This window comes from Acomys minous (assembly GCF_964271855.1).
Source record: "Acomys minous genome assembly, chromosome: 20".
Lineage (NCBI taxonomy): Eukaryota > Metazoa > Chordata > Mammalia > Rodentia > Muridae > Acomys > Acomys minous.
This window is the reverse complement of record NC_140502.1, coordinates 4,524,939-4,537,198: the sequence shown is the minus strand read 5'-3', so window position 1 is coordinate 4,537,198 and position 12,260 is coordinate 4,524,939. Positions and strand designations below refer to the sequence as shown.

At 50.0% G+C, this 12,260-nt stretch overlaps 1 protein-coding gene across 2 annotated transcripts in view; it reads right to left on the bottom strand.

The window, feature by feature from the left end:
• WDR88 (WD repeat domain 88) overlaps positions 1 to 12,208 on the bottom strand; it is a 34,300-nt gene extending 22,092 nt beyond the window's left edge. Inside the window, exons 1-3 of one of the 2 annotated variants that reach the window (XM_084770823.1) lie at positions 11,138 to 12,208; positions 5,178 to 5,288; positions 2,545 to 2,633 (exon numbers count right to left, since the gene is read on the bottom strand). In XM_084770823.1, the coding sequence (XP_084626949.1) occupies positions 2,545 to 2,633; positions 5,178 to 5,288; positions 11,138 to 12,175 (1,238 nt within the window). In that variant the 5' untranslated portion in view covers positions 12,176 to 12,208. Of the gene's footprint in view, positions 1 to 2,544; positions 2,634 to 5,177; positions 5,289 to 11,118 lie in introns of both variants that reach the window. The other variant, XM_084770824.1, reaches the window with a different exon arrangement.
• Positions 12,209 to 12,260: the final 52 nt, after the last annotated feature.

Sequence of the window (12,260 nt, the reverse complement as noted above, 5' to 3'; positions counted from 1 at the left end):
GACCCCAGTTCAGTTCCCGGCACCTACGTGGTGGCTCCCAGCGTCTATAGCTCCGGTCCACACATGCGGTTCCCTTACATACACGCAGGCAAAACACTTGTGCACGTAACATAGAAACAAGAAAAATACAGATACACATTGTCTTCTGTCATTTACTGTTTTCTTTTCAGGTGAACTTTGCAACTCATAAGATGACCCTGGTCGTGCTGGAGAGATGGCTCAGTGGTTAAGAGCACTGCCTGATCCTCTAGAGGTCCTGAGTTCAATTCCCAGCACCCACATGGTGGCTCACAACCATCTATAATGTGATCTGATGCCCTCTTCTGGCCTGCAGGTGTACATGCAGCCAGAACACTGTATACATAAGAAATAAGTAAATAAATCTTAAAAAAAAAAAAAAAGGATGACCCCGGTCACTGCCCTGTTCACAATTCCTGTGTCTCCCTTTCAGGACGGCTAAGAAGTGAGCGCTGTTGCCTCCTGTCATGATGTTATATTCTAACCATGGGCCGGAAACAGCCGTGTCACCTGTAGAATCGTGAGCCAGTACAAGTCTTTCTGCCTTGAAGTTGTTGGTCTTGGGATTGGTCCCAGTGACAACAGCTCTGACTAACATATGTAGCTCCATCTCTTATAAGAAGCTTCAACTCCACACTTGCCTTTAATTTGTTAAGTCCTCTGGCTCAGTGAATCCGTTTCTTTTTATCAACTTAAATTATACGGAAGTGTGCTGGGCGTGGTGGCGCACGCCTTTCATCCCAGCACTCGGGAGGCAGAGGCAGGTGGCCACCCTGGCCTATAAAGCTCAGAGTCCAGGACTTTAGTTCTCAAACGCACATGGTGGCTCACAGTCATCCAGAGCCAGAGGATCTGGCGCCCTCTTCTGGCCTACACAGTACCCGGCATGTACAGGATGCACTTAAGTATAGGCAAAACTCATACACATAGGATAAAAATCAATAAATAAATCTTAATAAAAAAAAATTAAGAAGTGTGCTGGCTAATTTTATATCAACTTGACAAAAGCTAGAGTTGACTGAAAAGAGAGAGTCTCAATTGAGAAAATGCCTCCATAAGATTGAGTTATGGGGGCTGGAGAGATGGCTCAGTGGTTAAGAGCACTGGCTGCTCTTCCAAAGGTCCTGAGTTCAATTCCCAGCAACCGCATGGTGGCTCACAACCATCTATAATGTGATCTGGTGCCCTCTTCTGGCCTGCAGGCATACACACAGGCAGAATACTGTATACATAATAAATAAATTTTTTTTAAAAAGGTTGGGTTATGGGGCATTTTCTTAATTAGTGATGGGTGTGGGCGATGCCGTCCCTGGGCTGGTAGTCCTGGGGTCTGTAAGTGAGCAGGCTGAGCAAGGCAGGAAGCAGCCCCCTCCATGGCCTCTGCATCAGCTCCTGCCTCCGGGTTCCTGCCCTGCTTGAGTTCCTGTCCTGACTTCTTACTGCAATGGGCTACAAGGTGGAAGTGAGAACCAAACAAGCCCTTTCCTCCCCAACTTGCTTTTTGGTTGTGGCGTTTTTGTCACAGCAGATGTGATCCTGACTAAGACAAGGGCCCAGACTAGATCACTAAGGTCACTAAGGCCATGGGCTTCGAGGTCCACAAAAAAAGTCACTCTGTGAGGAAAACCAAGCGAAAGTTCATGGCCTGTGTTTGTCATCTCAGCACCTGGAGGAGCTGAGGCAGAGGGACTGCTGCAAGTTGGAGGCATGGCCGCTCTACAGAGTGAGGTATTGTTTCAAACAAAGAAGCAGAAGAGGAAGAAAGAAGAAGGAGGAGGAGGAGGAGGAGAAGAAGAAGAAACAATAAAAGAAGGAAGAAAAATAAAAATTCAGGGGGCTGGAGAGATGGCTTCTGAGATCTGGTGCCCTCTTGTGGCCCGCAGGCAGAACACTGTATACATAATAAATAAATACAGCTGGGCGGTGGTGGCTGGTGGCGCACGCCTTTAATCCCAGCACTCGGGAGGCAGAGGCAGGCGGATCGCTGTGAGTTCGAGGCCAGCCTGGTCTACAAAGTGAGTCCAGGACAGCCAAGGCTACACAGAGAAACCCTGTCTCGAAAAACCAAAAATAAATAAATACATCTTTTTTTTTTTCTTTTTCTGGTGTTTTGAGACAGGGTTTCTCTGTGTAACCTTGGCTGGCTGTCCTGGACTTGCTTTTGTAGACCAGGCTGGCCTGGAACTCACAGCAATCCACCTGCCTCTGACTCCAGATTGCTGGGATTAAAGGCGTGCAGAACCACCGCCCGGCAATAAATACATCTTCAAAAAAATAAATAAAAATTCAGAAATTCATTCACGGTTCTTAACTATAGTAAGTATTCTATTTTAAGCAATTAAAAAATTCAGAATGTTGTTACATTGTTACACCCACTTGGTTCTCAGAGCACCCTGAAACACCCAAACGTGGTTGTATATTTGTTTAAACAAGCAAACACGCACCTGTCACTTCCCCATGGGGCCCACCTGCTGACCTGCGGACCCTGACTTTTCCCAAGCAGTGTAAAAAAGACCAGATGTTCACCTTCTGTTGTCAGCCGTGATGCTGCATCCTAAGACCGGAGCTTTGGGGCGTGGCTCAAAATCCCAAACCACGGTTCCATCCGCAGCGTCCTCAAATCAGTGGGGGAAGAGAAGAGAGACAGCGGTCAAGGCTTAGGTATGAAAGTCATGAAGTCGGGGCAGCAGCGGTTCCTAGCCTGCCTTACAGCAAAGCTCTGGGGGCTTGGCAGTATCCCGAGTCCGAGGGACACTCTGTCATCCACAGCATCCTCAGGAAACCTTCCCCCGATACACACAGCTCCACAGTCGCAGACGGGCCCTGGCGACAAGAGGTGTGGACCCAGGATCGCTTCCTTGTTTTGTGCTGGCCAAAGGCGTTTCACAGGATCTGTCGCCTCACCGGTGGCCTTTACGAAGCAGGTGGCCCCAGGCTTGTTGTGAATTCTAAATTCCCATATGTCTGTCCCCTAAGGTATGTGGCCACGTGCAGTTCCTTTTCTAAGCTCGGTGGAAGATTAAGGGCATCTGGGAGTTCCCCAAGTGGAACTCGGCAGGGCAGGGGCAGGGGCAGGGGCAGGACAGGGGCAGGGCAGGGCGGGGCACACTCAGGCTGGTGTCCTCGGCTGGGGAGAAAGGTTAGTGCTGAACACCTGGGATCGAGTCTCTCTGGCTAGTGCAGTTCTCTAGAGTCGTGACTCTCAACCTGGCCGGAGAGCGGGGGTGGGGGAGGAGGCCGGTAGGAGAAATGTCAAGCCCCCCCCCTTAGGGCTAAATGACCCTTTCACAGGAGTCACCTAAGATCATTGGAAAACACGGATATTGTTATTTTTTTATATCACAGTAGCAAAACTACAGTTATGAAATAGCAATAGCAATAAAATCATTTCATTGTTGTAGGTCAGCACAACAGGAGGAGCTTTGTTAAAGGGTCTCAGCATTAGCAAGGTTGAGAACCACTGCTCTAGAGGAAAACAGAAAGAAAAAACCCATGGGACTTGGAGCTACACGCTAAAACCAGCATTAGTGGACCCATTCCCAGTAGGAGTTGTTGAGCCGATTGTGTGTTCAGTAGTGCCACCATGTGGCCAAAAGGAGTAACAGCAGCCACGGACAGGGGCATCGCGCTCTCGCTCTCGCTCTCTCTCTCTCTCTCTCTCTCTCTCTCTCTCTCTCTCTCTCTCTCTCTCTCTCTCTCTCACACACACACACACACACACACACACACACACACACACACACACACACACACACACACCAGTGGAGTTCTAGTCAGGTCTGGAAGGAGGGAGAGCACTAATCGTCAGGAAAACCGCGGGGGTGTGGCAACGGGGAGCGATGAGATTTATTACGGGTACCTTTTCGGTATTTCTGTGTGCTCTTAATTCTTTAAATGCTCAGTACATGTGTGTGTGAGGGCAACAGAACAAGCAAAACAGAACAAGAAGAAAGGAACAAAAGAAACAAGCAGACACCCATTGATGGAGACCAAGCCTTTCAGCCCAAACGTGCATGAACCCTTCTGTTGGGTCAACAGAAAAAAACCTGAAGACTGCACAGCAAAATGCACACAGGGACCGTTGTTACCTGTCCCTTTGCTTCGGAACCGCTGTGGGTTAGAAAAGGCTTTAGGGGGCCTGGAAAGATGGCTCAGTGGATAAGAGCACTGGCTGCTCTTTCCGAGTACCTGGGTTCAATCCCCAGCACTCATGGCAGCTCACAACTGTCTGTAGCTCCTGTTCCAGGAGGATCCAACGTCCTCACACAGACGTACATGCAATCAAAACGCCAGTGTAATAAAACAAAAATCAATTGTTTTTTTAAAAATGTTTTAAAAGATTTAAGTATAAAGTGTTCCATCTACATGTACACCTGCGTGCCAGAAGAGGGCACCAGATCTCATTTCAGATGGTCGTGAGCCACCACGTTGTTGCTGGGAATTGAATTCGGGCCCCTTGGAAGAGCAAGCAGAGCTCTTAACTGCTGAGCCATCTCTCCAGCCCCAATTTTTTTTTTAAGAAAAAAAAAAAAAAGGTAAGCCAGGCATGGTGGCACTGGCCTTTAATCCCAGCACTCGGGAGGCAGAGGCTGGTGGATTGCGATTGCTGTGAGTTCAAGGCCAGCCTGGTCTACAAAGTGAGTCCAGGACAGCCAAGGCTATACAGAGAAACCCTGTCTCAAAAAAAAAAAAAGAGAGAGAGAGAGAGAGAAGAAGAAGAAGAAGAAGAAGAAGAAGAAGAAGAAGAAGAAGAAGAAAGAAAGAAAGAAAAAGGCTTTATGGATCCTAGAGAAAGTGATGTTTCCCCAGCAGTGAGATCCTGGGCTCTGAGAGCAAGGATGTCACAGGGCAGCAGAGGGAGTGAGGGGGGGGACACTGGGGTCAGAGGTGAGTGAGGGCAGCAGAGGGAGGGGGTCCAGAGTAGAGCCCAGGAACAACCAGGACCCCCTCCCCAAACCCGGGAGCTGTCGGACTTGTAGTCTTCACCCCGAGCCCCCGACTGTGTCCAGAGCCACAGGCTGGCTGTCCCTGCGCTGTGCTCCTTCAGAGGACTCGGCCCTGGGGTGGGTGGGTTCCCGGCCGGGTGAGCGTGGTGCCAGAGCCCAAGCGTGGGCCATGTCTGCGCCCTGGGAGGCCCTATCGTCCAGCCAGCCACCTACCCACAGCTTCACCGAGCAGTCGTAGGAGGAGCTGAGGAGCCTCGTGTCATCCATACAGAAGTGACAGGAGCTCACCATGTGGTTGTGCCCGACCAGGATTTTATATGGGATCTAAAAGAAAGGATGGATACAACCAGTTGAAACGGGGACAACAGGCGACACCGATGGTGCTTATAAAGACGGAAACACCCCCACCACAAACACGGCAGGTAGAAACCCTGAAAATAATGAAACGCTGCAGACAGGAACCGAAGAAGAGGTTCCCCACAATCATAAACGGGGAGCCATAAGGACGCTAAGACAGCAGAGCTTCCCGCAATGACGTACGTAGGAATCCAGCACCACGTCACCAGATCACAGCGTGGTAGGGGGTCTTTGTAGACAGTGACGCGCTGATCTTTTTCTGTGTGCTTTTATTTTTATGTTTCTTACTTTTGGTTTCTCGACAGAAGACGACACTGCATGCCCTGGCTGTGGAGTTACAGGCAGTTGTGAGCCGCCCAACATGGGTGCCGGGAACTGAACTCAGGTCCCCCGCAAGAACAGTGCATGCTCTTCACCACTGCGCCATCTCGGCAGTCAAGCCGACAAGCTGATGGTAAAGCTTTTGTGCAAATTCAAGGAGACTCAAACTGTGGGTGAGTGGGATGGCTCCAAGGGTAAAGGTGCCCTGTGATCTGACTTCAATCCCTCGGGCCCACGTGGTGGGAACAGAGAACCAGCTTAACAAATTGTCCTCTGACCTCCAGACACATGCCATGGCGTGTGTGCAGGCACACACACACACACACACACACACACACACACACACACACATGCACACAAATAAAATAAGGGAAAAGATCCCAATTGCCAAAACAGTCTTATAAAAGGACATCGATGGAGGGCTCACATTTTCTGGTATAGTGATGACATAAAGCTAAAACTATTCGGGGCTGGAGAGATGGCTCAGAGGTTAAGCGCACTGGCTGCTCTTCCAGAGGTCCTGAGTTCAATTCCCAGCAACCACATGGTGGCTCACAGCCATCTATAATGTGATCTGTTCTGGTGCTCTCTTCTGGCCTGCAGGTGTACATGAGGACGCAATACTGTATACATAATAAATAAAAACAAACAAAGCTAAAACTATTCATGTATCTCAATTAAATATAATTGAGACTCAGAAACACTGAAAGTTGACTAATCTTTATATGAATGCCAAAACAAAGATGGCTAAGCCGGGCGTGGTGGCGCACGCCTTTAATCCCAGCACTTGGGAGGCAGAGGCAGGCAGATCGCTGTGAGTTCGAGGCCAGCCTGGACTACAAAGTGAGTCCAGGACAGCCAAGGCTACATAGAGAAACCCTGTCTTAAAAAAAACAAACAACCAACCAAAAAACAAACCAAAGATGGTTGCAGGCTGGCGCAGTCAGCAAAGTCCTTGCGACACATGCTGATAAGGAGAACCCACGGAGCACACAGAAAAAGCCAGTGGTGTCTGCCAATACTAAACCCCAACACTGAGGAGGCAGACAGGGAACCCCTGGTGCTGGCTGGCCACCCAGCCTAGCCTAACTGCTGGGCTGGGGAGCCGTAGGTCCTAGTAAGAGACCTTGTCTCAAGAACAAATAGGGGCTGGAGAGATGGCTCAGAGGTTAAGAGCACTGACTGCTGTTCCAGAGGTCCTGAGTTCAATTCCCAGCAACCACATGGTGGTTCACAACCAGCTGTAAGGAGATCTCATGCCCTCTTCTGGCGTGTTGGCATACATGCAGGCAGAACACTGCATACATAATAATAAATAAATCTTAAAAAAAAAAACAAAACAAAACCAGAAAAACCCAGGTAGGCCAGATGCTGGTGGCCCATGCCTTTAATCCCAGCACTCAGGAGGCAGAGACAGGCGGGTCTCTGTGAGTTTGAGGCCAGTCTGGTCTACAGAGCGAGTTCTAGGACAGCCAAAGTTACACAAAGAAACCTTGCCTCAAAAAGCAGATAAAGGGCTGGAGAGATGGCTCAGTGGTTAAGAGCACCGCCTGCTCTTCCAAAGGACCACGGTTCGATTCCCAGCACCCACATGGCAGCTCACAACTGTCTGCAACTCCAAGATCTTACACCCTCACACCAACATACACAAATTAAAATTAAATAAAAATTTTTTTAAAAAAGCAAATAAATACATACATTAATAAATAAAACAATTACATTTCTCCTATGGGGCATGTATTTAGGGCTGCCTGAAAACCGTCAGAATTCAATGAGGAAAGACAACCATTATGCTGTTTTCTTCTTTGCTTGCATGTGGTGCACTAGCATGCACGCAGACTTACGTGCGTGGGAGGTATGCCGTGTGTGTGTGTGTGTGTGTGTGTGTGTGTGTGTGTGTGTGTGTGCGCGCGCACGTGGAGACTCAAGGCTGGTACCAGGTATTTCTGCCCATGCTCTACCTCAGTCTTTGAGGCCAGGTCTCTTCATCAAAGATTCCCGATCAAACAGACAGGGCCAGTGTGGTTAGCCAGCCTGATTCAGACATCCCGGCTACACCTTCCGAGAGAAGGGACTGCAGGTGCGCTGCCACGCCCACTCAGCATTCACGAGAGAGGCCCGGGTTCCAGACTCTAGCCCCCTTGCTTGCACTCCAAGCGCTCTAACTACCGAGTCATCCCCCACAGTGCCCTCCCCTCATTTCGTTTTTCTTTTTTTAAAATTGAGGTGTCTCATGTAGCCCAGGCTGGCCTCAGACTGGATGTGCAGTCAGGGACAGCCTTGAATTTCCTTCTCTCATTACGTTTATTTAGAGTGGGGGCGGAGGGCTGAGGGGGCGGGCGGGTGGCCGTCAGGGCACCGGTGCGGGATCTGGTCTCTCCATCACGTGGGTCTGGGGCCTTTATCCATGGCATCATCTGCTGCACCTGCGGCTTCTGATCTTCCTGCCTCTTGCCGCCGAGGTGCTGAGATTACTAGCCTGTACCACTCACTGCGCCCGCTACATGGCTTCATGCCGAGCTGGGGATTGGACACGGGGCCGGTGCACAGCAGGCAGGCAAGCACTCTACCGACGAGTGAGCCAAGGGCCCGGGTAGAAGACTCTTCCAAAGACATCCAGGCGGTGACAGAGGGCGTCGTTCCTCGCCAGGGAGCCAGGAACCAGAGCCTCAGAGTCATACCGTGTCATACCCACCCGCGTGGATGGCTTAGGACGTGTGGGAAGGGCTGTGGACAGATAGACCCTCACAGACTGCTGGGCGGAGTGTTAAAAAGAAAAAAAAAGTGGAGACACTCCAGAAAAACAGTTCGGCAGTTCTCTAAAAAGTTAAACATGGGGGTGGGGTGGGGGCAGGGCTGGAAAGATGGTTCAGCAGTTAAGAGCGCTGTCTGTTCTTCCAGAGGTCCTGAGTTTAATTCCCAGCAATCACATGGTGGCTCACAACCATCTATATAGGGATCTGATGCCCTCTTTGGCAGGCAGGATGCAGGCAGAGTACCCATATATATATAAAATAAATAAAATCTTTTTTTTTTTTAATTAAACATGGGACTGAGGCCGGGCGTGGTGGTGCACGCCTTTAATCCCAGCACTCGGGAGGCAGAGGCGGGCGGATCGTTGTGAGTTCGAGGCCAGCCTGGTCTACAAAGTGAGTCCAGGACAGCCAAGGCTAACACAGAGAGACCCTGTCTCGAAAAACCAAAAATAAAATAAAATAAAATAAAAATAAAAAAATAAACATGGGACTGGAGAGACACTGCCACAGAGTGCTTCTTGCATTGGGTGTGGTGGTTCACACCTTTAATCCCAGCACTCAGGAGGCAGAGGCAGTCGGATTTGTGTAAATTCCAAACCAGTCTCATCTACAGAGTGAGTTCCAGGACAGCCAGAGCTACATAGTGAGACAGTCTTGGGGGGAGGGGGAAGCAAAACAACTAGTGTTTCTTGAGGGTGTGGGCTGGAAAGATGGCCCAGCAGTTAAGAGCACTGGTTGCTCTTCCAGAGGAATGGGGGTTAATTTCCAGAGCCTATGGTGACAGCTCACAAGAAGTTCCGTCCCTATTGCCAAGGGGTCACGGTTGGTCAGTACGTGGTCCAGTTTCAGGGGATCTGGCAGTTTCACACAGACATACATGTAGGCAAAACTCCAATGCGCATAAAAAGAAAAAGAAATAAAGAAATAGGTTGTTTCTTGCTCTTGCAAGATGACCAAAGTTCGGTTCCCAGCACCCACACTGGGTGGCTCACAGCTACTTATAAAGGTAACATCTTATGTCCCCTTCAGGTTTTGTCAGGCACCTGTAGTCACTCGGCATACACTGACAGACACACATGTAGACATTCATAAAGATAAATCTTTTTAAGTTAAACCTACGGGGACTGGAGAGGTGGCTCCAGTGGTTAAAAGCACTGGCTGCTCTTGCAGAGAACTCAGGTTCAATTTCCAGCACCTACGTGATAACTCATAACCATCTGTAAGTCCCATTTTAGGGGTCAGGTGCTCTCTTCTGGCTTCTGCAGGCTCTGCCACACATGATGCACACACACACACATCTGCAGGCAAACATTCATACGCATAAAATACAAAATGTGAGTTAAAATTGCCGGGCGTGGTGGCGCACACCTTCAATACCAGCACTCGGGAGGCAGAGGCAGGCGGATCACTGTGAGTTTGAGGCCAGCCTGGTCTACAGAGTGAGTCCAGGTTAGCCAAGGCTACACAGGGAAACCCTGCCTGGAAAAACCCTGATGTGTGTGTATACACACATATATATGCATGTGTATGTATATACATACATATATATATATATTATATATATGCCATTTTACACTCCAGAAAATTAAAATAGCCACACAAAAGCTTGTGTGTGTGCACAGAATACTCACTTCAGTGAGCTGTCTACCAACTGACACATGAATATATATATATATATATATATATATATATATATATATATATATATATATATATATATATATGTAATGTCAAAGCCATACAAGGGACTAGTATTTGGCAATTAACGACCTGACAGATTCTCTAGTGTGGATAACCTTGAAAGCATTGCGTTAAGGGAAAGAAGCCACCTCCGATGCCTACACACTAGATTCTATTACTGTCGAAAATAACAAATCAGAAAGCAGGAACGGTGGCTGCCCAGAGTTAGGGAGTGAGTTGTAGGAAAACAGGAAATAGGAGCTGGAGAGATGGCTCAGAGGTTAAGAGCACTGGCTGCTCTTCCAGAGGTCCTGAGTTCAATTCCCAGCAACCACATGGTGGCTCACAACCATCTATAATGTGATCTGATGCATACTATATACATAATAAATAAATCTTTAAAAAAATTAAAAAAAAAAAGAAAATAGGAAATAACTAAATGACTGATAATCGGTAATCTTTTTCTTTAAAGTGGGGGTGGGGGTGACTGTAACGTTCAAAAGTGGCAACGTTTCAACAGTGTGAAAACGCTAAAAGGAGACACTGTCCAATGTATGCCTTGCTCAGTTGATCGTGTGATACCGGGATTATAACAATAAAGCTGAAAAGCAGAGATGGGGGGCGGGGGATGAGATGAAAGCAGCCCGACCCCTTACCCTGCTCCTCCCACAGCTAGGAGTCATGGGGGAGGGGCACGCCAGGACTGAGAGGCTGAGTTGACAAAGCATGAATGGACGGAGGGAAGGAGACAAAAGGGTTCGCTCAGCGCTTCCAGGAAGGTGAGGGGAAAGGATGAAGTCATAGTCGCAGGGGACTCTGGGATGTAAAAAGGTTTGGACTGCAGAGGGTAAGGCACTGGCTACCGAAGATGGCAGGTGTCACGGGTAGCTGCAGGCACCATGCGTGTCCCCCAGGGGGCGTTGCACCCCTGCCCTCTACAGGGCCTGCAGGTGGGAGGAAGGTGGATGCAGAATGGATGGAGAGTCTCACCCAGGTGGCTGGGGAGCCCCCACCCCCACCCCGCCCCCAGGTCCCCTGACCTTGCTGGGTAGCTCTGACCTTGGAGAGAGGTTGGTGGTTGCCCCACAATCTCTTCACTACTGCCTTGTGCTTCTTCACACGTGGCGGAAGTTCAGTCTCTAGGGCCAAGGGGTCGCGGGAGGTCAGCATGTGGTCCCGACGGATATCCGGGAGGGACAGCTTGAAACGACCCAGGGCTCTCATCAGGGTGACCCAGGGCACCTTGTTGGGCCGCACACTGGCAAAGATGGAGGACGAGCTGCTCCTGTCCTCGTCTGAACTCTTGGTATGGGCCGAAGCCCTCCTGCTGTCAGCTGAATCTCCCCAGGAACTGGCTGAACCTCTCCTGGAGTCGACAGAAATCCTCCTGGTATCGTCGGAAATCCTCCTGGTATCGATGGAAACTCTCCTGGTATTGGCTGAAACCCTCCTGGTACTGTCGGAAATCCTCCTGGTATCGATGGAAACCCTCCTGGTATCGGCGGAAACCCTCCTGGTATCATCGGAAACCCTCCTGGTATTGTCGGAAATCCTCCTGGTATCGATGGAAACCCTCCTGGTATCGGCGGAAACCCTCCTGGTATCATCGGAAACCCTCCTGGTATCGGCGGAAACCCTCCTGGTATCATCGGAAACCCTCCTGGTATCGGCGGAAACCCTCCTGGTATCGGTGGAAACCCTCCTGGTATCATCGGAAACCCTCCTGGTATCGGCGGAAACCCTCCTGGTATCGGCGGAAACCCTCCTGGTATCGGCGGAAATCCTCCCGGTATCATCGGAAACCCTCCCGGTATCATCGGAAACCCTCCTGGTATCGGCTGAAACCCTTCTGTCCTCGCTAAAACTCGACTTCTTGGGCCCAGCCGACCGCTTCCGTGAAGAGCTCTTCCTCCTGCGACGAGGATGCTTCCTGGCCTGGCCAGGACCCCTCGGGACCTCTTCTGAGGCATTCATCTCATCAGACACTTTCCTCCTGTCTCTAGAGCCCTTCCTAGTTTCTCCTGAACCCCTCCAGGACCCCGCAGAACCTTTCCTGGCGTCCCCCGAGGCTTTCCGGGGGACTGGTGGCGAGGCCATCTTGGAGCCTGCCCTGCCCCGCAGGCCGGCCACAGGGGGAACGGTGGCACCGCGCGCCCCACACCCGTGCTGAATCCTTTGGGTG